At 47.2% G+C, this 26,399-nt stretch overlaps 1 protein-coding gene across 3 annotated transcripts in view; it reads right to left on the bottom strand.

Annotated features, from left to right (window-relative positions):
- Positions 1–26,399, bottom strand: part of SMC4 (structural maintenance of chromosomes 4) — a 94,337-nt gene that overhangs the window by 2,698 nt on the left and 65,240 nt on the right. For all 3 annotated transcript variants that reach the window (XM_006123439.4, XM_075937823.1, XM_075937822.1), the window contains exons 16-21: positions 25,727–25,879; positions 25,451–25,577; positions 10,582–10,771; positions 8,022–8,166; positions 4,531–4,704; positions 316–498 (exon numbers count right to left, since the gene is read on the bottom strand). In XM_006123439.4, the coding sequence (XP_006123501.1) occupies positions 316–498; positions 4,531–4,704; positions 8,022–8,166; positions 10,582–10,771; positions 25,451–25,577; positions 25,727–25,879 (972 nt within the window). The remainder of the gene's footprint in view (positions 1–315; positions 499–4,530; positions 4,705–8,021; positions 8,167–10,581; positions 10,772–25,450; positions 25,578–25,726; positions 25,880–26,399) is intronic.

Below are 26,399 nucleotides of genomic sequence, written 5' to 3'. Positions count from 1 at the left end.
AGGTTTTTTGTTTCTACTTTTGTGCATATTTGCACATGCCTTAGTAAACATCAAAAAAATTATTCCACATGTGGATGGAAAGAGAGGGAACACTGACCCTGGAAGAACATGTGGAAAATTACTTGATAAAAATGCCCGATTAGTAGGGTGACCATATATTACGTCAGTGCCCAGAGTATTACATTTTGAGCGATGCAAGCAATCTCAAATGAAGTAAAGCTAAACAAGAAGTTATCTATCTGATGGAAATAGTGTTAAAGCAGTGTAAAGAGATTAAGTCTACTGTGATATTAATGGTAAACAACAAAGCCTTACCTTTTTATTATACTCTGCAATGGCACCAAGATTTGGTTTCATTTCATGACACTGAGCTTCTAAAAGAGCTATTTGATTAGTTATAATGTCTGGATCTTTAATTGCTTCAAGTTCCTCTTGATTTAGCACTGGAAGCTCTTCACTTAGTTTATCTTCTACAGGATGCAGTAATATTTTTGATATCTAAAATTCATTTTAGACAGTTACAGAATATCATGGTAAGGCTTGGCAGTATCAATTGTCATATACATTTTGAAAATAGCTTTTAATACTAAACTGAACTGATAAAAAAATCAGATTAAGTCCACTTGATTAAAACCCACATAGCCCTCTTAAACAATTTTGTTTTTCCTGCTTCAACTCACTTTTGGCTCTTATTTAACTTATCCTATTCCAAGTTGGGAAAACTGTCTTTACAGTATGCATCATAGATCAACTAATGCAGTCTTTTACCTTATAATTCTGCTTCTCACAACATAGAACATTCCAATCAGTTCCTAGATGAGTGAGGAACAGCTAACTAACTGGGGAATGAAACCTTAATAAAATATTAATCCTTATAAGGAGAAAGAAAAATGATTCATGCATTGTCCTGTCCAGAAACGTAACTTTAAAACCTAGGCTGTAAATAAGGCCTTGTCTAAATACAAAAGTTGCTCGATTTAAATACCTACTTAAACAAATTTATCTTAATCACATGAAATAGGAAAACCACTCAAATCCCTCTGTGGGCACTCTTAAATCTGGTTACAGCTATCTTATATTTCCCCCTACTATTAGAAGAGGTTTCCATGCAGCTATTGACTCTACTGCGGTTTTGGTGGTAGCAGGGGCCATATGACAACCCAAATTGGACTGATTTGCTAGGATGGGACCAGAAGCAGGAACTCTGACTCGTGTATGCATGTGTAACAGGAATCCTGGCAGTGAGAGATACTTAACTCTGAGAGATACAAGATAGGTGAGAAAATATAGTTTTGGACCACATTATATTGGTGGAAGGTACAAGCTTTCAAGCTGCACAAGTCTGGGGAAGGCAGAGTGTCTGAGCTAAATACAAATTGGCTTTAGTTGCATATTGTAAGACAGGGTTACAAAAATTAATGAGATCACATGACAGGGATCACTGGCAAGGTTACTGTTATAAAATTAAAGCACAGAGTTTGCCCAGGGACAGAATAATCCTGTGATGTCCCAAGAGGAGCTCAGAGAGGGAGTATGCCTCAGATGACAGAATGGACTAGTGATAGGTTTTTGGAAGGTTGATATTTTGAATTTAATTTCTGAACCTCAGTGCTGATATGGAGAGGCATGCATGCATCCCTGGCTCTTGCCTCCTGCTCCCGGAGGGGGTGGGGGTGGGCCTGCTCTGAAGAGCCGGGGCTGAGTGACCAGCACACATGGTGCGCAGGGCCTCAGCTATACTGATCTGTTCCTGTGGGCTGTGCGCGGGGTTGGGGAGGCCCCTTCCCCAGTGCCCCGCTGCGCCCGGCCAGACTGGAGCCAGCACTAGGCAGCCCCAGGCTCTGCCTGCCCCATTCCCAGAGCCACTGCCTTCAGACAAAGGGCTGGGTCAGGCAGGGAAGAGACTGTCTCCCCACAACCTCCCTTGCCCCAGCACTGCTCCCAGGAGGCTGTGTCCCAGCATTGCTGTCTTACTGATGAGTACACTGGAGGCAGAGATGTGGGGGTGGGAGCCGGAATGAAGGAGGATGCAGGGGCAAGATGAGAGGGGGCGGGGGTTGCACTGAGGAGCATGGGGCAATGTAGTGGATCAGGCAGGGGGAGGGGATAATGGGGCTGAGGGAAGTGGGGCTGCAGCAGAGGGAAGATTGAGAGGGGATACAATTTTACTTTGCAGAAGCCACACTTTCCTTTACATCCCACTTCTTTGCCTCCCCCTGCCCCCAGCTAATTATTTGGCTGCATTCTCACCCTTTCACCTTTTCTGCATTACTCTCCCAACCCCCTCCCAAACTCCCTCTCATACCCCCACCCCATACCCTCCTGCTGCCAAACTCCCTTCCAGACCCTGCCCTCCTCACCCAGTGCCGCACTCCACCTCCCACCCAGATCCTGCATCCCTATCCACTCGCTGGCAGTCCTAGCACATGGAACCCCTCATTTTTGTTCCCACAGAGCCCAAGGGGGTCCACAAAATCCACTAACTCTGGAACCCCAGAAAAGTAAATTTGGTCTATGGGAAGGCCTGAACCTCAGAAGAGTGAGGTGCCTCAGTCAGGGGCCACATCAGTGAGGGTTTGGAATTTTTTTTTTTTTACTTCTCACTTGTGCGGTCCCCAACTGATTTTTCTGTGGGTCAGTGGCCCCCAATCCAAAACAGATTCCCCACACCTGCCATAAATAAAGAAAACATTGAAACCTTGTGTGTTGGATATAATATTTTACTTTATTTAAAATGAAGTTTGATAAATGAACATGAGAAAGTTAAAACGCTTAATGTTTAATATTTTAAATTAAACTGTTCTCCCCAGCTGCAGCAGTAGCAAAATGGCTCAGGAATAATTATGTAATTAATGGTGAGTTTCCATTAGCAATGGGTACTTTGTGGAAAGGTTTGGAGGGGGCGGGGCCTTGAGTAAGGGGTGGGGGCCTCAGAGAAGGGATGGGGTAGATGCTGGCTTGCCCTGACACATATACATAAAACACATCTGAAGAAGCACACATGGCCTGAATATTGGTGCACAAATCAAAACTAACTCCAGTCATGAATGGAAAAATATAGAGGGAACACTGGCCAAGACCACAAATAAATACACAGTAAAACCTGTGTTTAACCTAAAAATTTTGGTTAACCGCGGGGAAGGGGGACGAAGAAGCCATGCAGGGCCTATGTGGGGGGGGGGGGGGGGGGGAAGGAGAGGGGATGGACGGACACGGGACTGCTAGGGGGACCACGAGCACCGCAAGGGGGGTGGGTATGCAGTCTGTTGGGGTGAGGGGGAAGCCAGGGGTCTGGCCTGTCCAGGGGGAGAGCACTGTGGGAGCTGCAGGGGGTGGGGTGGGAGCTGGCCTGCCTGGGGTGCCAGGAGCTAAGGGGGGAGCTGAGATGCTTGCTGCTTGCTTCCAGCTGCTGTTCACCTCTCCTCCAGGTACATGCTGCATGATTATCTGAGGAGTGGCTCAGCACTTAAAGGCGCCAGTTTCCTTTCTTTTTGTTAGTTTTGCTTTTCCCGGCATCAGAAATTTGCTACAGTTTTCCAGATGCTTAAGTTCTGGATAGTGCAGGTTTTACTGTATCATGGAAATATGGAGCAGACAATCATCTCAATGAGGAAATTGGTAGTTTTAGTCTCATACAATGAATTTCGGGTTACTTTCAGTGTCTGGGAAGCATCCTTATTTTCCTATAACCATCCACCAGGTCTAGTTTGCATAGACAGTTATTTGCCTCTGGAAGAGACATAATAGCTCTCCAAGTGACCATCTTGAGGTTTTTCTTGAACCTTGAATTGATTTAGATCCCAGAATTTTAGGATGAGCTGGAACCCTTAACTCCATGGTGTCCAACACACTAGCCACATTTGGTTATTTGGCCAGTTGAGTGCAACTAGTTGGCTAGAACAATGTGGCTAGTTGGCTGTCTGAGTGTGGCTAGTTCATGACAGCACTATAATGTCTACTGCTTCAGAACTGGTTGGAAACCACAGCCTTCACTGTGATTTCACTCCAGGAAGTATTTGGAACCAAACCACTTCCCCATCTTTTGTCCATTGCATTGGCTCAATAGTTCCAAGGAACATCAGCCACACCTTTATCAACTTGCATCAGGGTGCTGGTGCATAGAAACTCGACTGGAGCGCCTAATCCAGGTATCTTTTAACCATAACTCTTGATAGTTTCAGGATAGATGCTAAGTCAGTAATAGCTGGTGATATTTTTTCATAAATAAAAGTATGTGTGGAGTAGAGATAGAGATGCTATGCTATCTACCAACAGATGTGCTCGCTCTCAAACGAACAATGATAAAATTAACTCAAGTTGAAAAGGAAGGTGCCATTTTTAGTTGCTTTTCAGAGCCATCACATTCAAGAAAATATACTCTATGCTAAAGGCCTTTTAATGTCAATTAAAAAACCCTTTTAGTTACATTCACCCATTTATCAGGCAAGAAAAGTATCATCACACTGAGTTTAATCTCTTAAATATGAAACAAACAAAAAAAATCCAAAAATTAAGTACTAAATATCTTACCTCTCTTTGCCAATATTTAATCTTTGATTGATGCTCACCAATGTGACTATCTATTTGTTCAATTTTAAGTCTAATATTAAGAGCCTCTTTTTGAAGAGCATGTTCATCTTCTTGAATTGCTTTAATCTTTTGAAGTAAACTGCGATGCTCCTCCTGAACCTCTGGTAATGACTCCTAAGTAGAAACAAAAAAATATGAAGGTCAAAATCAGTTAGTTATTTAGGAAAAGCTTGCATTGCCTGTCCTATAATTTTAAAAAGTTTCTGTTATAATTCCAATAGTGTTGAATAAGTAGTAATCAAAATCTGAATATACACTTTACTAGCATTTGTTATAACCTAAGCTTTTGAATCTGAATAATACCACTCTGAAAGTATGTCTTGAAATCTGTGTTTGAATTTGCAGATCTTGATTATCACTGAAGACAGTCAGTTCCCTAGGTAGGGTCTCATAGAAGCTGCTTTGCTCTTGGGAACATCAGACATTTGCTCTCTCATGATCTGTGGGACGATATTCAGTAAAGGCAGGCAATGCAACACTCCCTCTTGAAAAAAAAGTGTATTGAAGACAGACAGCATCCTTTTTGCCAATTTATGCAGCAATTTAAGACGACAATTATGCTGCTTCTTGCATGCCTTTGTTATTGTATAACTAGGGCCCTACCAATTTCATGGCCATGAAAAACCCATCTCAGACTGAAATAAGCCCTTCCCTGTGAAATCTGATGTCTCCTTGTTCTTAGGAGTGCCCTAGAAAAGGGGGCTTCTAGCTCTAACTGTGCAGAGGAGGGATAAGACTTGTTCCTCTGCTGTACTCTAGAGACAAACATCTGGGTTAGAAGGTTAACTGGTTAAACAAAATATTTAACTGCAGCAAGGGGTTACTCCACCTCGGCTGCAGCGGCTCCTGCTAGTGGCACATTTGGCCTGGCAGGGCTGGAGCAGCCCTCCACCTATGACAGGCTACTCCAGCCCTGCCGGGTCTGCAATGTGGTGCCGTTAGTCCAGCCCCATGTCTGTGGCATGCTGTAGAAGAGGGGCTGCTCAGGCCAGGTTGGATCGAGCACAGCACACCTTACATAGGGTGGGAGCTGCTCTTGTCAGGCTAGGCACACCTGCTTCAGCCCCTTCCCAGTTAACAAGTTACCCAAATAAGTATGCTAATAAGGGGCATGCTTAACGGGTAACTGGTTAAACCTTTGCACCCTTACTGCTCACTGCTCAGTGAACATAACAGCTATACTGGGTCAGACCAAAGGTCCAGCTAGCCTAGTATCCTGTCTTCCGACAGTGACCAATGCCAGGTGCTCTTAAGGGAATGAACAGCTCAGGTAATTATCAAGTAAGATCTCTCCCATCACCCATTCCCAGCTTCTAACAAACAGAGGCTAGGGACACCATTCCTACTACGCTGGCTAATAAGCATTGATGGGACCTGGTCCCGGTAACTTGTTACTCTTTAGTTTATCAATTTGTTCTGAAACCTCTTCTAATGACACCTCAATCTGGGACAATTCCCCAGATTGCTAATTTAAAAGAATAGCTCAGGTTTGGCAATCTCCCTAACATCCTGAGCCATGAAGATGGAGGCAAAGAATTAATTAGCTTGTCTGCAATGACCTTATTGTCCTCAAGTGTGCTCCATTAGCATCAGGATTGTCCAATGGTCCCAAAAGTTGTTTAGCAGGTTTCCTGTTTCTGCTGTACTAAAAAAAAGTTTTGCTATTACTTTGAGTTTTTGGCAAGCTGTTCTTCAAATTCCTTTTTTGCTTTACTTATATTTTTTACACTTCATTTTACAGAGAGTTTATGCTCCTTTTAATTTTCTTTACTAGAATTTAACTTCCATGTTTTAAACAATGATTATTTTAATCTCTCACGGCTTCTTTTACTTGGATGTTAAGACAAAGTGGTACTTTTTTGGTTCTCTTCCTGTGTTTTTTTGGGGTGAGGTGGGAGGAATACTTCTAAGTTGAGCCTGTATTATGGTGTCTTATGGGGATTTCACGTTTGGCACTGTACCTTTTAATTTCTATTTAACTACTCTTATTTTTGTATAGCTCCCCTTTCTAAAATTAAATGCCACAGTGTTGAGCTGCTGTGATGTTTTTCCTACCAAAAGGTGTTACATTTTACTGTATTATGGAAGTCAGGGGAGGGATGGACCAGACTAGACCTGACCCACTTCTGTGTGCCTGCTGCAAAATGCTCTGGAACTGGGCAGCAGTCTAAGGTTCCTGCAGCTGGAGATTTTGTGGAGTTGAACTGTATCTCCCCATGGATACTGGGAGCACTGCATCAAAGGGGGCTCCTAGCTCAGACTAAGCTAGCTCCTTCATAGCTACTGGAGGGAGAGGGGCCAGATCCACCTCCAGGTGCCTCCCCCTGCTACAGGATGCTCTCTGGGACTGGGAAGCTATCTGAGGTTCCTACAGCTGCAAGAGACATTTGAATCAGATGTTTCCTGGGATGCTTGCAGCACCTTGCTTGTTATTTGGTGCTGTGAAGTTTCAATAAATCCTGTCAAGGTTCATATGACCATAATCTTACTGAAATGAGCAAATAACTGCATCTGGTAGGGAGGGCACACCTTACACTGTGACCCCTCCCCCTCTGCAGAGCGATGGGGGCAAGAAATGAGCATGGGACCAGGGATGCAGAGCTTTCTGCAACGGAGAGATACTAAAGAGCAGCCATGAAGAGAAAGTGCAAATATCGTCCTTCCAAAGTTGGCCAGGACTAGCACCTAAAAGCCACTGGCTGGGGCACTCAGTAGCACAGCAGAGATCAGACGCACCTCAACCTCTTGGTACATTGTACAGCTGTAGGGGGCTCTGTGGTTACTGCCTTCAAAATCTAGCTTTGAAGGCAGCACAGAAGGGTAGCAATCCTCTGACCCTCTAAAACAGGTTTGTGACCTCTCCCAAGACTTTCTTTTGGAAGCATCCCATAGTTACAATACTTTGAAATTTCAGGTTTAAATAGCCAAAAATGTGAAATGTTCCAGTTTTCAAATCCTACGGCCATGAAATTGGCCACAATGGACCATGAATTTGGTAGGGTCCTATATATAACATACAGGCCTTGCCTTCTAGGTTACACTTAAACAAATCAAGACGACCATTTCCCCAACTTGATTTCTTGTTTGCATGTGTTTAAGCCTTAATTGGATTTTTGGAAGATAGGAAGAAGCGTGGAAGACTTTTTACAAGAAAAAATACATTTCCCATATTTTGACCCAAATTTGAGGCTTACATATCTTCTTTCATAAATACATTTCTTGATAAACTTGCAACCCCTTTTGGTATTCTTATGCCTACACCTTAGATGTCAATGGCTAAGAAAATAAACTAGCATGTAGTGAAAATCTGCTTGTCACAATAATCTGATAAAATCGCAAGCCTTCTCATCCATAATCTCTGCCTGTAGAAAGTTACATTCTGTGAAGTACATTCTTTCAGAAGAGACACAAAAAACCAATTTTACACTTACTTCAGCTTGTTTGCAGTTATTCATAACTTCAGTAGCTTTCTCTTCCAATATTGTTAACTCTTCTATTAGCTCTTTCATTTCCTTTTCATTATCACCAATTTCCTTCTCAGTGCGAAGAACAGATTCTTCTGATTTTTTTAGGTTTCTGAATAAAGTAGGTATTTAAGATGTTTGCATATTAACAAAGCCATCTTGTCCACTGGATGATTTGGGGCAACTGCCTCAGGCCCCAGAGGGCTCAGGAGCAGTTTGGGAGCCTGGCACCAGCAGCAAGGGTGGGGCCTGCTGCTGCTGCACTCACTGGTGTTTGGAAGTTGATTGACCTAGCTCCAGACCTCTTGGTTTCTCTGACTCCCATCCACGTTGCTCAGGGGAGAGGGGCTTGAGGGACAGGGTGGAACCACCCCCTGTACTCATTTGCAGTGGGCTGCATCGCTCAGGGGAGTGGGGTGAGAATAGGTGGGAGGGAGTGGAAGCATGTCCTGTCCTTGGCCCCGCACCTTCCTTGGGATGGTCCTGCATACTAGTATGTTCAATTATGGTAAACATTTAAAGATCTGAAAAGGACAATTAGTTCTTTGTAATCATCAACAGGTAAGGATCACCTTATTATTATTGATATTCCCAATTTCTTACTCCCTGCAAAATACTACAATAAATTGGATCTTCCTTCCTGAATCTGTATCTACAACAGTTGCTTAGAATAGGATTACTTAACTTGCAGTCTCACTGAATTAAGAGTCTGACATTTGGCATATGCATTTCTTATCAACTGCTTAGTATACAACATATATCCAGTTTTTCTTTCCTGGCAGAGGTCAGCAAAATATCACTCTTCAGATTTCAGTTGTTAAAGTGCAATTTTGAACTTGCATCTTAAAGTTTTGTATGTTCATTCATTATGGGAAAATTATTATAGAAAAAACTACCGAGGTTGCAGTTTGTCTGAAGGAACGAAAAGATCATTGATTTAACAAGTTACAAAATTTACATTTTCTTCTATGAGGCTGTTATGTTTGGTCTGAGGACAACAACTGGGAGACATTAACATCTTGAATTCAAAGACGTTTAAGCCAACGATCTTTTGGCTAGTGAGTGTGCTACAGGCATTAACGACACTAGTCACATCTACACAAATGATGAATTACCATAAATTAATATAGATTACACAAGCTGGTGAAGAGTTTATAAAGCTTAGCTCCAGCTGAAGGATGTTTTTCTATTCCTATCAAAGGCATTAAAATCTTTGCCATAAATTAAACACAAGACTGGGAACTAAAGAATTTAAGTCTAATTGACTCTAAAAATGACTCACTCCTGCGGCCATAAATGTTCACTTTACATCTGCACCTCAGTTTTTTTCTAAAAGCAAGTACAGTAAAACTCCATTGGTCTGGCATCTGATGGTCCGGCACCATCAGGAACCCGGAAGTGCTCCGGGCAGCCGGATCATTGGAGCTGCTCTGCCCCCGGCTTCCCCGATTCAGCTGCTGCTGAAACTGACCAGCGGCTGAATCGGGGAAGCCGGGGGCAGAGCAGCTGGATTGCTGGCGGTAGGTCCCATAGCGCTGCCCCTCAGCGCTGCAGGACCAACCTGGCAGCACCCCAGCTGTCCCCGATTCAGCTGCTGCTGAAACTGACCAGCGGCTGACTCTGGGAAGCCCGAGGCAGAGCTGCTCTGCCCCGGCTTTGTGGAATCAGCCCCTGGCCAGTTTCAGCAGCAGCTGCCTTGGGAATGCTTGGGACAGAGAAGCTGGGGTGCTGCCGGGTTGGTCCCAGCAGCGCTGCACCTCGGCGCTACTGGACCAACCTGGCAGCACCCCAGCTGCTCTGCCCCAGGCGTCCCCAAGTTAGCCGCTGCTGAAACTGACCAGCGGCTGACTTGGGGACATCTGGGACAGAGCAGCTGGGGTGCTGCCGGGTTGGTCCAGTAGCGCCGAGGAGCAGCGCTGCGGGACCAACCCAGCAGCACCCCAGCTGCTCTGCCCCAGGTGTCCCCAAGAGCAGCTGGGGTGCTGCCGGGTTGGTCTTGCCGCGCCAAGGGTCGGCGCTACCCGACCAACCAGGCAGCACTCCAGCTACTCTGCTGCAGGCATCCCCGATTCAGCTGCTGCTGAATCAGGGACGCCTGGGGCAGAGCTGGACTATCGGAAGGGAGGAAGGGGGGCTATGAGGAGTCTGGGGTGGAGTGGATGCCACCCCAGACCCCTCATAGACCCTGCCCCCCTTCCGATAGTCCGGCATATTTGATAATCTGGCACCCCCTGGGTCCTAAAGGTGCCAGATTACCGGAAGTTTACTGTATATTAACAACCTGTTTGTTAGTGGTTTTTACTCTCTTTTATATCAGTCAACCCCATGTTAAAAGAGAAAGTGCATGCCCCTTCCAACTACCTTCCCTCTAGCCATAAAAAAAAAGAGAAGGAGTCATAACCCCTAAGCTGACAAACCTGAAAAATAAGAGATTCATTCATGTTTGCAAAATGAGCAAGATAAAAGCACTATATCACTAGAGGATCAGTGCTGGTATGTTTTAACTTGAGCACATAAGAGCATTTACCTGTCTGCAGTCTTGATTGCTACCTGGGCTTTAGTTATAGCAGAAGAACATTCATCTATTTCCTTGTTTATCTTATCAAGTTTGTCTTGCTGAGCTTTAAGTTTATGATTATTGATCTCAATTATGAGATTATGTAATCTTTTAACTTCATTTTCCACTTTACTAGCCTTTTCAGCAACAGTCTCATAATCTGTCAATATAAAAGTTTGTAAATGAGACAGTTAAACAAAAATGACAATTTTTAATAGTTAGCAGTTTAATATCTTTAACAGAACAGAACAGAATTTTTAAGCTTTAATCAGTTCACAGAAGTAGTTATTCACCCTGTGCAATAACCATAGTTCTTCGAGATGTGTGATCCTGTGGGTGCTCCACTCAGGTCTTGGTGCATACCTACGCCGGGGATTGGAGATTTTTGTGAGCAGTGCCCCTTGAGCTGCGCCTGCGCACTCAGCGCCCCCCCCACCCCCAGTCTGCGGAGTGCGCGTGCGGCATGAGTCCTGTCTGTTCCATTTCTACCTGTAGTCCCTGTAGACTCCAAGCAGAGGGGAGAACAGGAGGGTAGTGGAGCACCCACAGGGACACACATCTCGAAGAAAAGAACAGTTACTTTCCTGAAACTGTTGTTCTTCGAGATGTGTTGCTCATGTCCATTTGAATTAAACAAATTAGGTGTGCACACCGCATGCGCCGCATCTTCTAGAGTGTTTTCCCTAGCAGTACCCGTAGCGCCGGCAGGGCACCCCTTGGAGTGGCGCCGCCATGGAGGAGCATAAGTACCCATGCAGGCGCTCCCCCACCTAAGTTCCTTCTTGTCGGACGCTCCGACGAAGGGGAGGTGGTGGGGGGGGGATCGAATGGACCTGAGCAACACATCTCGAAGAACAACAGTTACAGGTAAGTAACCGTTCTTTTCTTCGAGTGGTTGCTCATGTCCATTCGAATTAGGTGATTTCCAAGTCAACCCCACTTCAAGGAGGAGGAGTCAGAGCACTTAGAAAGAGAAATCCATGAAAGATGAAGAACCCAAACAAATTTATTCAACTAAGTGAACACAGAAAAACTGTAGAAAAGTGCAAAGTGGTACAGATAAAACAAACATATTTACAATACAGAGCTGAGGACCGCAGATCCCAATCCTGCGTCCTTCCTAGCCTGCTGTGCCAGTACGTAGTGCGCCGTAAAGGCATGGAGCGACGAACATGTGGCCGCCCTGCAGATTTCAGTGATTGGAGCCTGTGCCCCAAAAGCTACAGAGGATGCCTGCGCCCTGGTGGAATGTGCTGTAACCCAGGGCGGGACCTTCCCAGCCAACGCATAACACTCCCTGATACACCCTGCGACCCAATTGGACAACCTCTGTGTCGATATGGGGAGCCCTTTCATTCTGTCAGCAACAGCAATAAACAATTGTGTGGATTCGTGAAAGGGTTTAGTCCTATCAATATAAAAAGTTAGCGCACATCTTGCATCCAGGGAATTGAGCACTTGCTCCCTAGGGGAGGCATGGGGCTTTGGAAAGAAAACCAGGAGGTAAATTTCTTGGGACAGATGGAACAGTGACACCACCTTGGGGAGAAAGGCCGGGTGAGGGTGGAGCGTCACATTATTGTCCGAGAATACTAGGTAGGGTGAGTTTACAATTAACGCCCTCAGCTCAGAGACCCTGCGAGCCGACGTAATGGCCACAATGAATGCAACCTTCATAGAGAGGTGCTTCAAAGAACATGTGGCTAGCGGCTCAAAGGGGAGAGGGGCGACACAAGTCTAGAAAACATGAGGCTAAGGTCCCAATCAGGGAGAGGGGGTCTAAATCAAGGGGTACAACTTGTCCAAACCCTTAAGGAACCTGTTGACCACAGGGTCAGAAAACAGAGACACTCCTGCCGAACCAACATGGAAGGCGGAGAGAGATGCCACATAGACTTTGATAGAGGAGATAGAAAGGCCACTGGACCCAAGCTCAAAAAAGTAGTCCAGAATGAATGGGACAGGTACACAAGATGGGTGCACTCCTTTCTGGATGCCCAAGATGAGAACTGCAGCCACTTGGCTGTGTATGACCGCCTGGTAAATGGTTTTCTACTACCTTAGGAGCACCATCTGTACCTCCTGGGAACTTTCCCTTTCCGGTTGGGTCAGCCACAGATAAACCAGGCCGTTAGGTGGAGAGAGCGGAGATTCGGGTGAACCATGAGGCCCCTGTCCTAGGGCTGTGTCATGAGATCTTGAACCGGCGGGAGCTTTATAGGCTCCTCGCTGAGCATATCCACCAGGATAGGGAACCAGAACTGCCTGGGCCACCGAGCGGCTATCAAGATGACCGTGGACCTGAAGGTCTTGACCCTGGTCAGAACCCTGAGAATTAGGGGAAACGGAGGGAAAGCATAGAGGATGCCCGCCAGCCACGGCACGGTCATGGCATCCCCCCTGGAGTGTTCCCCCAGCCCCAACAGGGAGCAGTAACTCTGGCACTTGGTGTTGCATGCCGAGGCAAACAAGTCTACTAGGGGACAACCCCACCTGTGGAAGACCTGACGAAGGGCTGAATCCCTTCGTGGGCTCTGAAGGAACCGTTCAGAGCATCGACCAGCAAGTTTTTGCACCCTGGCAGGTACTCTGCCTGCAAAACTATGTCGTGAGCTACGCACAGTTCCCAGAGGCACAGAGCCTCGCGGCAGAGGGGAGGCAACTGGGCTCCCCCTCTGCCTGTTGAGGTAAAACACAGCTACCATGTTGTCCAGGTGGACCAGGACAGGGTGGCGAGACAGCTTCGACAGGAAGGTCTCGAAGGCTCTGACTGCCCCGAGCTCCCGGACATTTATGTGCAGAGCCCGCTCTGCAGGGGACCACAAACCCTGGGTTCTGTGACACGCCAGGTGTGCTCCCCAACCCAGGTCCAAAGCACCTGTGACCAGTGTAAGCGAGGGAGGAGGTGCAGTGAATGAAACCCCACTGCACACCACCGCCTCCTGGGTCTACCATTGTAAGGAGGCTATCACCTCCAGAGGCACTGTGAGAACCGTGTCCCAAAGACCTCTGGACTGGTTGAATGCCCTTGCCAACCAGGCCTGCAGAGGCCTGAGCCTCATTTGAGAATGGCATACCTCATACGTACATGCTGCCATGTGTCCCAGCAGCCTCGAGCAGACCTGGGCAGTTGTGATGGGGAACCGGGTTAACTCGGAGACCAGCTCCACTATGGACAGAAACCTGGTTCTGGGGAGGAGTGCTCTTGCCACCCCGGTGTCCAGGAGGGCACCTACTAATTCGAGGTACTTGGAGGGAGTCAACGATGACTTGTCCTCATTTAGCACAAGTCCCAGCCTTACGAAGACGGCCCTTGTGAGGGAAACATGGGCCTCCACCTGTTCATAGGAACGACTACGAATCAGCCAGTCGTCTAGGTACGGAAAGACGTGTACCCCTTTTTGCGGAGGAACACCACTATGACCACCATGCATTTTATAAAGACCCTGGGTGCTGTTGAAAGGCCAAATGGGAGCACTGTAAATTGGAAGTGGCATCAGGAAACAATAAAACGGAGAAACCACCTGTGGCTGGGTCTTATTGCCACATGGAAGTAAGCATCCTTGAGATCGAGAGTTGTGTACCAGTCTCCTAACTGTAAAACCAGGATAACAGAGGCCAGGGTTACCATTCTGAACTTGGATTTCACCACCGTCTTGTTGAGGTCCCTGAGATCTAAGATGGGACCAACCCCACCCTTCGGTTTTGGGACAATGAAATACCAGGAATAAAACCCCTTGCCCTTCAGATGTGAAGGTACCCTCTCCACGCCTCCCTTTTCCAGGAGTGCTAACACCTCTTGACGGAGGATGCCTTCGTGAGAGATGTCCCTGAAAAGGGACGGGGCGGGTTGGAAGGGGGCGAGCCCAGGAAGGGGATGGTATAGCCATTTTTGACTATTTTTAGAACCCAGGTGTCAGTGGTGATTTCTGCCCAAGCGTGGGTAAACCGGAATAAGCTGGCCCCAAACGGGGGGCTAGGGTAGGAGGTTAGTGTGCAACTCTCTAGCAACCCGTTAAAACTGGTGCTTGGGCTGCTGAGAGGGGCCTTGACCAACCCCACGGGGGTTGTCCCCTCTCGGGCGGCATCAACAAACCCTTGCGGATGATTGGCCCACAGCCGCCCCCGCAACTCCTCTGGGGGCACGAGGATGGCATCTCCAGTAATCCCCACAGGGGACCTGGGACTGCATTCTCCCCTGCTGTCTGTAGAGCAGCTGACGACGCTGAGGGGCCGGCATGTGGATCCCCAAGGACCCGAGAATAGATCTCGTGTCCTTAAGCGTATAGAGCCTGTAGTCAGTGTGCTCTGAAAACAATGCTTTGCCGTCAAAAGGCAGGTCCGGGATTGTGGTTTGGACGTCCGGGGGTATTCCAGACACTTGCAGCCATGCACCATGGCGCATAACTACACCCGACGCCATGGTGCGGGCTGCAGAGTCAACAGCATCCAGGGAAGCCTGAAGGGCCGTGCAGGTGATGGTTCTGCCCTTTGAGGTCATTGCTGCAAACTCTTGATGGGCCTCAGCAGGGAGCTTATCCTTAAACTTATCCACCGCCTGCCATGTATTATAAGCATATCGACTCAGCATTGCTTGCTGGTTAGCAATGCGGAGCTGCACCCCACCAGTGGCATACACCTTACGGCCCATCAGGTCAAGGAGTTTGGGCTCCCTAGCCTTTGGGGGACGGCCCTGGCTGGGGAAGCCTCTCCTTTTGAGCTGCAGCTTGAACAACCAAGGACCCTGGAACAGGCTGGGAGTACAGGTGTTTGTGCCCCTGGAACAGGCTGGGGAACGTAATAGCACCTCTCGATTCCCTTTAAGGTAGGGGTCAGGGAAGCCGGGGTCTGCCACAGGGCGTTAGTAAACTTGGCCATGGTTTTATTAAGTGGCAAAGCCAAGCAGGTGGGCGCATTGTCAGAGAGGATGTCAATCACTGGGTCCGTGTCCTCCACTACTGGCTCCACTGGGACACCCAGATTGGAGGCCAGACGCCTAAGCAGATCCTGATGCGCTCAGGCATCCATAGTAGGAAACGCCGGTGCGGGATCCGCCAAGGCTTTATCAGGAGACAAAGGTGACGACGACTCCTGGATCGGTATCAGATCCAGTATAGGGCCCAGTTGAGGAGCTGGCTGGACAGGCGGCACTGTTTGCGGAAGTGGCTCCGGCACCGGGGCTTGTAGCTCTGTAGCGGCATCTGTAGTAACCGATCTCTGGGGCGAAGGAGGGGGTTTTAACAGCGATGCCAACGGTTGTGCTCGGTGCCCCAAGACACTGGATACCACAGAGGACGGCACAGGCCCCTGCCACTGGTGGTAAGCCCACAGTGTCCAGAAGGGCCATTGTGGTTGAGGCGGCCACGTCTGCTGCAGACGCCGGGAACGGGATCTATGATATGAGGAAGCTCCCGAGGACTCCAACCTGAACGAGGTCGCATCAGAATCCGACAAATAGTCCGACTCAGGCCAGTGAGGTGCAGATGATGAATGCCCTGCCACCAACCGCGGGGGGGAGGGGGGGGTGCAAACCTGGCCATAGACTCGGGTTTGCCCGTGTGCATGCAATGAGGATGTACTGGTGCCGGGAAGACAGGTCCCGGTGCCAGTTGCGGCACCGGAGGACAGGTCCCAGTGCCGGGAGTGGAGCCAGTGCTGGGAGGACATGTCCCGGTGCCGGTTGTGGTGCAAGGCTGTGCTGTCAAAGTTGGTATCAGTTGCGGGGCCCTCAAAGCTGGCTATCCTTCTGGCAGCAGCCCCATCGCTGTTTCCGCAGACTCTACTGCAGGCTGGGACGAAGGTGCTAGAGTTGTCGAGATGAACCTTGAAGAGATCGATGTTACCAGCAATGGCGGCACCGGCATGGCCCATAGGACCAATTCTGGTGCCTGTAATGGTGCCAAAACCTGTATCGGTGCCAAAGAGCCCGGAGTCAGAACTTGCATCAGTGCCGAAGAGCTTGATGCTGAAGGGCCCGGTGCTGAAGGCTGGAGTGGCACCCCGGGAAAGCTGCTCAGTGCTGGTACCGATGATGGTTCTGTAGACGGTTCCACAAGGCTTGGGTGATACGGCACTGGTGCAGCCAAGACGGGGTCTGGAAGACGTCCCAACAGTTGGGGGGGGGGGGGGACGAGCCCAGTCGAGTGCCAGGTGAAGCCTGGCGGCCTGCGTAGAGACCAGCACCAAGGTAGAGGCAAGCGGTACTGGTCCCACAGGGGACGGTCCCACTGCATAAGCGACTGGTGCTGGCCGATCACGCCGGTGTGGAGGCTAAGCCAGTGTCAGCACGGCCTCCGGCGTAGGCGACCTCGACCTCAACTGACGACGGAGGGGAGGTAGTGAGGCTAATAAGCTCATGTGCCACCTCAAAAGTGTCCGGTGTGGAGGGAAAGTGTGAGGGTAGCTGCCCTAGGTCGTCCCGCTCGCTTATGCCTCACAGTGGTAGACAAGGACGTGCACACCGGAGACTCGGCATTGTGGTGTGGGCCCGACTTGGACTTCCGGCTCAGAGACCTACCATGCGACTTACTTGATCTCTTTGGTGCTGGGGAGCGAGAACGGTGTTGAGCCCTCGATACCAAGGCCTGCTCTTGCGATGGAGCATCGCATGTGGACGCTGGTGCACTGTGCACTGCAGAGTGTCCAGTCGGTGCTGGCTGTAAAGCCGCCTCCATGAGGAGAAGTTTTAAATGGGAGACCCTCTCCCTTTTAGTGCGCGGCTTAAACGACCTGCAGGTCTTACAGGTGTCTGTTAGGTGGACCTCACCTAGACACTTCAGACAACTATCGTGAGGGTCTCCTTTGGGCATAAACTTCGCACACACAGCGCACGCCTTAAAGCCTTGCAGCCCTGGCATTCCTCACCCCCAAAGGGGGAGAAGGAAAAAACAAAGAACTACTAACTATCTAACTAATTTGAACTATTTAGAACTATTCACTAAGAGAAATGGGAACCATTAACTGCTCTAACAGAGACACGCTCCAATGACTGTCACGGGCGGTAAGGAGGAACTGAGCTGGGGGGAGCGCCAGCAGGGGCACTTATACCCCGCCATGGCAGCACCACTCCAGGAAGGTGCCCTGCCGGCGCTACGGGTACTGCTAGGGAAAACACTCCAGAAGACACGGTGCACGCGGTGCGCACACCTAATTCGCTTAATTCAAAAGGACATGAGCAACCACTCGAAGAAGAACTATCGTTACAGTACAAGGTGAGTAACAACTACTTCTTCAGTAAGTGGTGTCCCTATGGATGCTCCACTCAGGTGACTCCGTAGTAGTACCTTCCTAATGGAGGTAGGCATTGGATTCTAAGTAGAAGAAGAAAGGACCACATCTGCTAGAGATGTGGAGGGTATTGGCCCCTTGTGTAGGGCATAGTGCTATGCGAAAGTATAGTGTGAGGACCATGTGGCTGCTCTACAAATGTCTACCAATGGTACATTGTTCGGGAAGGCTGTTGTAGTGACAATAGCACCTGTGGAATGAGCCCTGATGCACTGCGGTGGCTGTCTGCCCCTAAGTCCATAAATGGTACATATGCAGCCTGTAATCCACTTGGATAGGCACTGTGCCTACACTGCTGTTCCTGTGCGTGATCCTGACCACGTCACAAAAAGCCTGTCCGATTTTCTGGTTGCCCTAGTTCTATCAAGGTAGAATGGAATTGCCATGCCACTATAAATGCAACAGTCTGCAATGAGGGCTGCAATTTCTCCTACCTTCTTGCTGATGTTATTGCCACTTTGAATGCCACCTTAGCAGTGGCTAATAGCTCAAAGGGTGTCCTAGTGAGCATGTCAAGGACCAAATTCAGGTCCCATGGTGGCACCGGGGGAGGTGAGGAGAAGGGGGGAAGGTTTGGATGCGTTTTCTGTAGGCCTGTGAGAAAACGCTTCACCATGGGATGTGCACAGAGAGAAAAGCTGTCTACTGGATCATGGAAGGCCGTCATCACCACCAGGTGGACTTGGATGGAGCAGATGGAGGGGCCTGTGTCACTGAAGTCCATGAGGTAGTCGAGTAAGGCAGGTATGGGGACTGTAGTGGGATGCAAATTGCACATCGTGCACCATTGTTGAAAACGCGTCCACTTATTTTGATAGATGCTTCTCATAGAGAGACGCCAACTGTTTAGAAGAACTTGTTTGACTCTGTCGAACAGGTGAGTGCTTCATTCTGGAACCATGGAAAAACCATGCCGTGAGTTTTATGGTTTTGATATTGAGATGACATATACAGCCATGATGCTCTGAGGGGAGATTCGGCACCGCCAGGAGAAGGATAGGTTGATCTATCGACAGGTAGTGTAGATAAGGGAACCAGGGCTGTCTTGGCCAGGCTGGGTCTATTAAAATTACTGTGGGCCAATCGGATCTTGTTGATCACTCTGGCAATGAGCTGAATTGGTGGAAAAACAAAGTAGGGGAGCTATCCAGAGGATGGGTGAAGGTATCTCCTTCTGATCTCTTGCCTCGTTCTGTCCGAGAGCAGAATCTGTGGCATTTGTGGTTGTGAGGTGTTGCAAAGAGGTCTATAGTTGGAACCCCCATTTGCAGAAGATTGAAAGGAGGACATTGGTATTGATCTCCCACTCATGCTGATCTGAGAAATGTCTGCTCAGTTTTTTGGCTCTCACATTCAGTTGTCCTGGTATGTACATGGCCGTTGGGGTTATCTAGTTTCTGATGCACCAGTTCCAGAATGTGACTGCCTCAGCACATAGAGTGTGAGATCAGGCACTCCCTTGCCTATTGACATAAAACATAGGCGGTGTGTTGTCCGTGACAACACAAATAGTTTTGCCCTTTATCGGGGGAAGGAAATGGGCGCAAGCCCTGTGAATGGCACTTAGTTCTAGGATATTGATGTGAAAGTGTCTCTTGTGTTGGGCCCATGTACCCTGTATTGATGCTGCGCAACAGTGGGCTTCCCAGACCCATGAGTGATACATTTATTGTTATAGTAACTGAAGGGTCTGGTTGGTGGAAGGGTATACCAATGAGGAGGTTGTTCGGAGATGTCCACCATTCGAGGGACTCCAGCACTGGTGAAGGAAGTGAGAGGTGCTTTGCTAGGCTGTGTTGGGTTGGTATATAGTTGATTGCAAGCCAATGTTGTAGGCAACGCATGTGCAGCCATATGAACGTTGTGGCCGCCTTATGCCGCAGTAATTGAAGGCACATGCAGGCCGTGGAGAAGGAGGGCTGTTTGACCTGTTGAACGAGGTCACAGATCGCTCTGAATCTTTGTGGTGGGAGGTAGGCTCTTGCTGTGACCGAGTCTAGTAATGCCCCAAATGAACTCTATCTTCTGTGTGGGCTGTATGGTGGATTTTTGCATGTTGATAGGCAGGTGAAGTCGGGAAAAACATTCCCTGGTAATAGTTATAACAGTAGTTTGCTGATAGGTAGGGTCCTTGATTAGACAATTGTCTAGGTAAGGGAAGATAATGATGTTTTGTCTTCTGAGAAAGGCCATGACTACGGCTAGGGTCTTCAAAAATACTCAAGGGGCCATAGAGAGGCCAAAGGGGAGGACTCTATATTGATAATGATCTTATCCCACGACAAATCTGAGGAAATCTTCTGTGGGATGGATGGTCACATGGAAATGTGTGTCTTGTAGGTTGAGGGCTGAGAACCAGTCCCCTTCGTCCAGTGCAAGTACGATGATTGCTAAGGTCACCATTCTGAATTTTGTGTTGCAAATGAACTTGAGTTTCCTGAGATTGAGGATTGGTCTCCATCCCTCTGTTTTCTTGGCTGCGAGGAAATAATTGGAGTAGAACCTCCTTCTCTGATATTCCTTGGGGATGGGTTCTATTGCTCCTAAGGCAAGTAGCTTTTGCACTTCTGCTCGTAATAGGGGCTTGTGAGAGGGGTCCCTAAAGAGAGATGGGGTAGAACGTTGGGTAGGGGGCATGGAAGTAAAGGGGATTATATAACCTGATCTGATAATTTCTAGGACCCATTTGTCTGTGGTAATTTGGGCCTACTGTTGGTAGAAAAAATCTCAGGCAGTGACCAAAGGTGACAACGGACTGCACTGGACTTATAGGGGTGGTTGCTCAGGCCCCCAACCAAAACTTCAAATTTTCTGCTTGTTAGAGGTAGACTGATTTGTGGAGGATTGATTTTGCGGATGCCTCCTCTTATTAGGGCATTGCTTGGGCCTGTTATCATATGGCCTCTGCTGCTGCCTGTAATAGTTGTAATTATAATCCCTCGGTTTTTGGTAGGGAGTGTATTTATGCTTCTTATTGGGAGAGGTGTACATGCCCAAGGTGCGTAGTGTCGTATGAGAGTCCTTCATAGAGTGTAGGATTTCATCTGTATTTTTAGCAAACAATTGTTTCCTGTCAAACGGAGATCCTCCACCTTTGTTTGTAATTCCTTTGGGACCCCTGATAACGTGCAAGGCCTCGTGGCTGCAATTACTATGGCTGTGGCTCTAGCCGCGGTGTCTGCGACATCCATAGTGGCCTGAAGAGCTGTTTTAGCTATTGATAAACCCTCCTTAATGATGGATTGAAGGTGAGGTCGCTTGTTTTCAGGGAGGTCCCGTAGCAAGTCTTGTAATTTGGCATAATGGCATGATTGTAATTAGCCAACAGTGCTGTATAATTAGATATACGGAACTGAAGTGTGGCCAAAGAGTACATTTTGCGGCCCTAGGGGTCTAGCCGTTTGTGTTCTTTGTAATGGGGCATAGATTCAGATTGTGAGTTCTTAGCCTTGTGATTCACAGAGTCCACCACCAGCAAATTTGGCTGTAGTTGGGAAAATAGAAAGTTCATGTACTTTGCAGGGATTAAATAATTTCTGTCCGCTCTGCAGTTTGTGGGAGGAACAGAGGCTGTATTTTGCCACAAAGCATCCGAAGGTTCAAAGATAGTTTGTCACGTTCACTGGAACCCTCTTGAGAAATTACTGAGGGCAGGTGAGGAGCGTGCAGAAATTGTGGGTGAGCGCCTAGAGATGCGATGTTGCTGGGATATAGAGGCTGTGGGCCTTGAATGGTAGGTATGGGAGGTCCGCAGCCGGTACCCTTACCATGTATCCCATGGGTTCCACTGAGGTGGGAGCTGATGTGGGGAATACATCAACGGTTGGCTGGGCCAAATGGGACATTGTTGAAGGGAGTGATCCCAGAATGAATGCTAGTGATGGCGAAGGAGAGGAGTGGCCTGATGAAAGCCTGCTCCTATGCCCACTACCATAACAAGATCTTGGGGATAGTGGTGTAGGCGAGTGGGGGCTACTCTGTGAAGTGTTAGGGTGCCCCTGCACTGTGGTGAGCCAGTTACTCCTCTTAAATCAGATTGAGGAGATTTTTGTAGGTGCTGTGTTTTGCGCAGCGCTTTCTCATGCTGTAGTGCCATGGGACGGTCAAAATCACCTGCCCGGTTAGATTGGGTGCAGAGGGAGAGCTGGAGCTGATGGAGGCAAATGCGGCTTATCTGAAGCTGCTGCCTCAGTGGTGTCAGTAGATGCAGTGGTCTTAGTTTGTGCCTCAGTTCTCCTGGCTGGCACGGACTTGCGTTTCTCTGAGGTGCTAGAGACTGATGGCACTGGGGAACAAGAGGTTCTAGGCCGCTCGGACAGGGAGCGTGCCCTTGCGGCTTGAGAGCCTTTGCAGGGTGATGAAGCTGCTCTACCCAAGGGCTTTTGCTGTGCCAGTACCTCCTCTGGTTTGTCCCTTGGTGATTGAAGAGACTTTTCCCAGAGAATAGTCTTAAGCCACATTTTGTGGTCTTTTCTGGCCCTTGCTGTCATATTCAGGCAATGAGGGCACTTCTGTGCCTCATGACACTCCCTCAGGCATTTGACACATGAGGGATGCCCATCTGAGGTAGCAAAATGCAGGACAATGTAGCACTTTAAAGACTAACAAGATGGTTTATTAGATGATGAGCTTTCGTGGGCCAGACCCACTTCTGAGGTAGGCATTGAGTCTCTGCACAAATCACATTTTTTGAAGCTGGGGGAATCTGGCATTGCTGTGGTGAAGAAAAGCCTCCACTGTGGCTGCCGCCTCCCCTCCCCAACAAAGTAAACATTGAAAAAGGTCGAGCTAAGTAGAACTGTGAGATAAAAACCTAAAACTAACAGAGGATTTCTGTTTTTCCTGTCATGAAGAAGAGCACTGCTCTGAACTCCGTCTTCAGCCATGAATGGTTGAAAAGGAACTGATGAGACTCGCACGGCACGCACACTCCACATGTTTGGGGAGAAGGGGGAGAGCTGAGTGCGCAGCCATGACATGAGGGGCACTGCTCACAAAAATCTCAAATCCCCGGTGCAGGCACGCACTGAGACCTGAGTGGAGCACCCACAGGGACACCACTCACTGAAGAGCTATTATTTTCAGTGCTAAAACAAACATGCTAGGTCTAAGTTAGAGAAAGTTTGCTGCTAATAACAATTTTGTAGTTTTAAAAGAAAGTTCAAGACCTGTGACCTGAGACACTCTCCAGAACAGTTTTCACCGAGATTTCTATGGGAGCTCTAAGGTACCAGGGCAGATAAAAATTGATTAAAACTAATAATCAATTTTCTCATTTAAATATAACAATTACATCTCATTACAAATATACTACACAGACACTGTTCAGCCTAACTACTAGCTCTTGCTTCTTGAAGGTTCTGGGCTTTCAGTTTCTGTCCTCAGTAGACCAAAAAGTAACATGTGCAAAGAAAAAAACAAGTTGGATAGGATTGTTTTTGTTCTGTGCTTATGTAGTGGTGGAACCTGTGCAAGCACAGCAGAGGAGTTAGATAAGACATTGTCTTAAAGACAGAAATAACATATAGGAAAGGATGGGAGTAGCAAAGAAAGGAACACTGGAATAGACAAGAAAGAAAAAGGGAAGCTATTATTCAGTACACATACAGCTTCCTATATCCCCCTATACTTTTGCCACAGAAAAACTGTCATGGCTTCTGTGTAAGAGACCCTAGACCCTATTTGGAAATATTGTTAAGAAATTCATTCCCTGGGTAAAAAAGGGAACAAGTGTCAAATGTAAGCAGTTTAAGATGATAATGCAGGATCTAGTTGCAAGAATGAAACCTCATAAGGAAAAACTCTTTATTGGAAGAAGAAAAAAAAAAAGGAAGTGGATATGATTAATTGGATCAAATGGTTAATAACTTAAATAAAAATCTAAAGTTGCCAGTTGCCACTGTCATTTTATTTTTTATTACAGAAAACATGCTCCTTATTTTGGAACATCATGACCATAAATCATAATGGTGATGCCATAAGTCTATTCCCTATTTTACTTCAGCATACCTCAGCTTTTCCAAGGGAACCTCATCCTATACTTACTTTCTCAAAAAAACAGAAGTGTAAGTTCAAAGGTGCTTACTCCAAAATTAAGCGCAGTCGGTCTTAGCTTTTTGGTAACCTGATTTAAAGCAATCCGCCCTGTAAGGTACTAAGAACATGATTTTGGTAACTAATTGACCATTCATTATCAGTGGGAAATAGGTCAATGGAGGGATGATAGGAGTTACTATAGAGAGCTTTCTGGGTGTCTGGCTGATGAGTCTTGCCCACATGCTCAGGGTTTAGCTGATCGCCATATTTGGGGTCGGGAAGGAATTTTCCTCCAGGGTAGATTGGCAGAGGCCCTGGAGGTTTTTCGCCTTCCTCTGTAGCATGGGGTACAGATCACAGCTGGAGGATTCGCTGCATCTTGGGGTCTTCAAAGTATTTGAAGGCTTCAATATCTGAGATATAGGTGAGAGGATTATTCTAGGAGGGGTGGGTGAGATTTTGTGGCCTGCGCTGTGCAGGGGGTCAGACTAGATGATCATAATGGTCCCTTCTGATCTTAAAGTCTATGAGTCTATAACCGTGGTCCCCAACACGGTGCCTGCGGGCGCCATGGCGCCCGTGGGGGCATTTCCATGCGCCCGCCAGGTGCTCGGGGCTGGCCTGGCACTGGGCGCATGGCAGGGGGAGCGCCGGCCCCGGGCATGCAGCTATGGGGGGGGCGCCCCCAGGCATGCGGCTTTGGGGGGGACCGCCCCCGGGGCGCAAGTGTTCCCGCCCCCTGGCGCCCGGCGGGCGAACGGCCACGCCCCCTGGCGCCCGACAACCTCCAAAGGTTGGGGACCACTGGTCTATAACTTTTGAAAATCAGGCCTCTTATTTAAGTGCTTACTTAGAAATCTAATTTTAAGATAGCAATTTTTTGAAACTCGTAGCCTAAAATTCTAGAACAAACTTTTATTAGCCACTTGGAAGAAAAGCAAGCCAGTCACTTTGTGCAAGGGAGAGGAGGCATGTTTTCATATCTATACGAATTAGTAGAAGAAAAAACAGAGATTGATTGTAGTGAGCTATTTATATCCATACATTCTACTGATGGAGGATAGAAAAATGTGCATGCTCCCTTGCTGTTGGTACTTCTCAAAGAAAGTACTGTGGCCATAGGATATGCATCTCTCTCCTTCAGTATGGTTCTGTGAAGCCAGTGCCATGAAAGAAAAAGATTTAAAAGAACTGTCAAATGTTAACACAGAACTTTTGGATGATCAAAGAGAAACATTATTAACAAAGATCAGAAAAAATGCAACACACGTTTTGTTTCAACCTTTAAATAGGTTAGTTACAGCCTAGTTTTTGGTGATAAAGATCCTAAATGAGAAGTGAAAATGAACTACTGCAAGTAACAGTAAGAAAACAGTAAGAAAAAGACTACCGACAGCACTGGAACAGAAGGTGCCTCAAGATTTTTTTTAAAAAACTCATTAGTGAATCTGAACAAAACCAGCTTTGGTAAATGGGCTTCACTATAATTTGCATTTAAGACTAAAACAAAACATACCTTTTTTGAAAGTATTAAGGTTTTTCTCTAGATGTTTCTGTTTGTTTTTGTCAGGAGCAGCAGCAATTACATTAGCCTCAAGTTCTTTAACTTGTACTTTCAAATGAACTTCTTGTTCTGATAAACTCTACAAAATAAAAGACTGTTAGAATACTGCACAAATAACAAAAGACTTCATTTTAGGAAGGAATGTAGGAGGTATAGACGTTAATATGAGAATCTACATTCACCCTTAACTATGGATATACTTAGCACCTCTGAGTAAAACACATTTACCTGGATACTCGCAGTATACTTTTCTAAAGTGTTTCTCATTTGCTGGACACTTAGATGCAATTTTGCTACGGCTTCTTCCAGCTGCCCTCTCTCTTCTTGGCACTGCATTGCTTTTATGGAATCTTTCTGTAGCTGAGATTCCATTTTATTGGCCTATAAATATGAATGTTATGTGCATGTTATTGATTAAAAAAATTCACCTATATAGCACCACCTCTTTAAATTGTGATATGCAACCCAACAAGTCCCATACAATTTATCTCCTAAAATTAAAAAAGTGAACACGGGACCTGGGACAACAGCTCAGGGAAAAATGAACAAGAAAGATTATTGCTGAGAACAACTCAGACAGCAAGAGGATACAGAAGAGCGAAAGAGGAAACTGAAGAAGACTTCTTGGCAGCATGTTTGGGGCAGGGAAGAGGGTTACAAATAAGTGATACTAGAGAAACCGTGACATGGGATGGTGGCAAAAGGGCTGATGATAAAATAGCAAAACTATTTAGAAAGGAATGTAGTCCTGAAGGGGAAGAATGAAGGCTTGTCTCACACAGAATTGCACTGGTTTGTAATAAAAGTGTTATTTCAAGCATATTAAGTTGAATTGGTTAAAAGAATTTTTGGACATGTATGTCAGTGTAAACTAGGGGTGAGCAAAGGGCCCTCTGTGGGC

The sequence above is a fragment of the Pelodiscus sinensis genome, chromosome 10 (assembly GCF_049634645.1).
Source record: "Pelodiscus sinensis isolate JC-2024 chromosome 10, ASM4963464v1, whole genome shotgun sequence".
NCBI lineage: Eukaryota > Metazoa > Chordata > Testudines > Trionychidae > Pelodiscus > Pelodiscus sinensis.
This window is presented reverse-complemented; position numbering and strand designations above follow the sequence as displayed.